Source organism: Strongyloides ratti, scaffold srae_scaffold0000050 (genome assembly GCF_001040885.1).
Source record: "Strongyloides ratti genome assembly S_ratti_ED321, scaffold srae_scaffold0000050".
In the NCBI taxonomy this organism is placed as follows: Eukaryota; Metazoa; Nematoda; class Chromadorea; order Rhabditida; family Strongyloididae; genus Strongyloides; species Strongyloides ratti.
The window spans coordinates 1-3,676 of NW_020171568.1; the positions used below are offsets into that span (position 1 = coordinate 1).

General features: G+C 31.0%; 3 protein-coding genes across 3 annotated transcripts; all 3 read left to right on the plus strand.

Annotated features, from left to right (window-relative positions):
- Position 1: 1 nt before the first annotated feature.
- Positions 2-591, plus strand: SRAE_0000079000 (Integrase, catalytic core domain and Ribonuclease H-like domain-containing protein; the record flags this gene model as incomplete). Its single annotated transcript, XM_024646735.1, has 1 exon — positions 2-591. A coding segment is annotated over one exon (590 nt), but the record flags the coding sequence as incomplete, so codon positions are not given.
- Positions 592-1,769: 1,178 nt separating this feature from the next.
- Positions 1,770-2,807, plus strand: SRAE_0000079100 (Integrase, catalytic core domain and Ribonuclease H-like domain-containing protein; the record flags this gene model as incomplete). The annotated part of the gene is made up of 2 exons (XM_024646736.1): positions 1,770-2,444; positions 2,508-2,807. 2 exons carry the CDS (start codon positions 1,770-1,772, stop codon positions 2,805-2,807), a joined length of 975 nt encoding a protein of 324 aa, XP_024500884.1.
- Positions 2,808-3,081: 274 nt separating this feature from the next.
- SRAE_0000079200 (Hypothetical protein) lies at positions 3,082-3,579 on the plus strand (the record flags this gene model as incomplete). The annotated part of the gene is made up of 1 exon (XM_024646737.1): positions 3,082-3,579. One exon carries the CDS (start codon positions 3,082-3,084, stop codon positions 3,577-3,579), a length of 498 nt encoding a protein of 165 aa, XP_024500885.1.
- Positions 3,580-3,676: the final 97 nt, after the last annotated feature.

Consider the following 3,676-nt stretch of genomic DNA (forward strand, 5'->3'; position numbering starts at 1 on the left):
GGTGATAAATTTTATGCTGCTATTAATGGTAAACCTGGGGGTTTTATAACACTTTGTGCGGAGCGGAGAAATCTTCTAATTCAATTCCATAAGCATCCTTTATGGGGTGGCCATTTTGGATGGGGGAAGGTGAAAGATAGACTGATGGATTTATTTCATTGGGATACAATGGAATCGGAATACAAACAAATATGTAAGGAATGCTTTACTTGTCAAACTCAAAAAAGTATTCCTTCTCAAATGATTAAGCACATCCCACAACACCCAGTGGTGGGAAATACACCTTTAGGAAAAGTTTATATAGACTTATTGCAACCAGGAAGGAAAACGTCAAGAGGAAATGTGGCTATGATAGTAGCAGTAGATTCGCTAACCAGCTTTGTAATGATTGGAGCAGTAAAAGATTTAACAACAGATGAAATAATTAGAGTACTGTTGGAAGATATTATATTCAAATATGGTACACCAAAACAAATAATCACTGATAGAGGGAGATGTTTCAGCAGTGGGAATTTTGAGAAATTTGTAGAAGTAATGAATATTCAACATCATCTAACAACGGCAAACCACCACAATCGAATGGATTGGTAGAAAGAATGAATCGTACCTTGAATGAAACCATACGAATGTATGCAGATACTGAATGGGATGAAGCTGTGCAGAACCGAACTTTTTGTTATAACAATACTATACATCCGAAAACCGGATACACTCCAATTTACTTGATGTTTGGAAGGAATACGGCCATAGGATGGAAACAGGAGCAGATAATAACGGATAGTAAATACGACGAAAATTGTAAGGCTTGGATGAACAAAATAAAAATGATACAACAACTATGGTGGAACTCACATCAGAAATCGTGGAAAACAGAAGAAGCTACAAAAGGAGTTAAATTGGAGTTAAAAGTAAATGAAAAAGTGTTAAAAAAAGAATTGTAGATAAACGAGGAAGTAAAAGCCCGTGGACAAGATCTTTCGTGGTTTTGAAATTGAACCAACATCAACGAGTTTTGATCAAAAAGGGAAGGGTGGAACAGTGGTGTCATGCTTCTTAATTGAAAAAGTTTCAGGAGGATAATCCCTATGGAAGGGAAAAAGTGGGATGTTAACATTAGAGTCTCTGACTCATATGTTAATGGAATGTTTTGATAGGTTTTAATGATTATATAACATATTTTGAGAAAATATGTTATATTATTAAAAGAAAAAGGTATAAAAAGAATGAAATTAGTTTAAATAAATATAATTTTTGATTTTATAAAATCTGGACGTGTCTATCCAGTAAAATCTACATTTTCTTATATAAATAAACATATTTTTATTAGGAAGTGTATTTCAAATAGGAATTCAACCTGTAATCTTACAGAAAAAGTCTTGTAGAGATGCATTATGCATCTAAATGATGTTGCAGGAAGCACATCATGTTTATATTTCAATATAAACATAATGTGCTTATATAAGAAAAGAAAAATTTAATATAATATATATAACTGATTTAGTTTATTTCTGATTGTTAAAACCTGAAAGTCTTCAGGTCATATTTTAATAAATCTAATAAACAACTTTTTATGGAGGTTCCACCACACTTGAACTCCACCATGAAGAACAAACGTGAATTTAACAAACTTGTCCAACGTTTAAAGGATTGCAATCGACTTACAACCGAATTGGAACACACTTTAAAAGAATGCTACGGATGAGTTAGGGGGTTTCATTCCTACAGAGAGAAAGAGGGATGAATATCTAAAAGAGTTTCATAAACACCCGATGTTAGGTGGACATTTCGGATGGAAGAAAGTAAATAAACAACTGCTACAAGTATTATTCTGGGATAATATAGAACATAATTATAAGAAATTATGCAGAGAGTGTTTCATTTGTCAAACACAGAAGACGCTACCATATCAACTTATTAAGAATACCATTCAAACACCATTAATTGGAAATATTCCACTGGGGAAAATCTATATGGATTTGTTTCAACCAGGACGAAAAATTAGTACAGGAAATGTAGCAGCATTGGTAGCTGTGGATTCTTTAACAAGATTTGTAATGGTTGAATTAGTAGGAAATTTATCAGCAAAAGAAGTTATCAATTCTATGTTAGAAAATATAATTTTTAAATATGGAGTTCCCAAAAAAGTAATTACAGACAGGGGTACGTGTTTTAGTAGTGAAGAATTTGAAAAGTTTGTCAAGTCATTAAATATATCTCACCATCTAAACACTGCAAATCATCACCAATCTAATGGGATTGTAGAACGAATGAATAGAACGTTTAATGAAGCTATCCGTATTTATAAGGATCAGGAATGGGACAAAACTATTTTAACCAGTGTCTTCTGCTACAATAATACAATTCATCCTAAAACAGGATTATCTCCAAGTTATTTAATGTTTGGAAGAAATGGGAATTTACAACTAACTTCTTCAAATATTCTAGTCGACAGCAAGTATTAAGGAAAAAAAAAGAACTGGGAAGAAACAATAAAAACACTCCAGAAGAGTTGGTACAATATACATCATGAAGCATGGAAGGAAAATCAAAATAAGGAGGATTTCAATTTAACTCTTAAAGAAAAGGATTGGGTATTAAAGAAACGAATTGTGGACAAAAGAGGAAAGAAGAGCTTATGGAATGGCCCTTATCAAGTTATGAAACTTGATGGGCATCAAAGAGTTCTAATTAAAAAAGGGCGCCAAGAAATTTGGATCCACGCTTCCCAATTGAAGAAATATGAAAAAGAAAATGAAAACATTTTAGAGGAGAAAAAAGAAGGATGTAGAGATGCATTATGTATCTAAATGATGTTGTGGGAAGTACATCATGTTTATATTTAATATAAACATAATGTGCTTATATAAGAAAAGAAAAATTTAATATAATATATATAACTGATTTAGTTTATTTCTGATTGTTAAAACCTGAAAGTCTTCAGGTCATATTTTAATAAATCTAATAAACAACTTTTTAGTCTTATAGTCGTCTGAATATTCAAGTAGAAAATTTATTTAATTTACAAATAGACACTAAAAAATTGCACAATATTTTATGATTGGAACAGAAAAATAAGAAGCAATGAATGCTTTGCCATCCACAAGATATGCTCCTGCTGCAAATAAAAAACGAAGAAATGAAAATATCAATGAATTAAATTCAATAAAAACTCATATAAGGCAATACATGCTACAACAACCTATTGCTAAAGAATATAGAAGGTTTATTGACTTTCTAAAACAACATGAAAAAGATGAAGAATTTGAAAAGAAATATTTCCAATTAAGAATAGTAAAACCTGGACCAAACGATGATAGGAATGAGGCTGTACCAATGAATCCTAATGAAGTAGCATTTATTTATGATACTACAGATGGGCATATTCCAAAAATGAATATATTACTCACATATAAGCTAAATAAACAGAATCAACCCAAATTAACAAGTATAGATAGAAATCATCCATTACTTGATTCCTTAACATACTCAGTGTTATTTCCAAGTGGAAAAACAACGTTTGATACTGAAAAGAGAAAAAATAATATGTTGACGTATCCTAGCCGTCAGGGAATACATTAGATTTAATTTATATCTAAGAAATGATAACAATATTTTATTGAAATCTTCAAGATTACTATAGCAATTTATAATTGGATACTATATAAGTGTTAACATA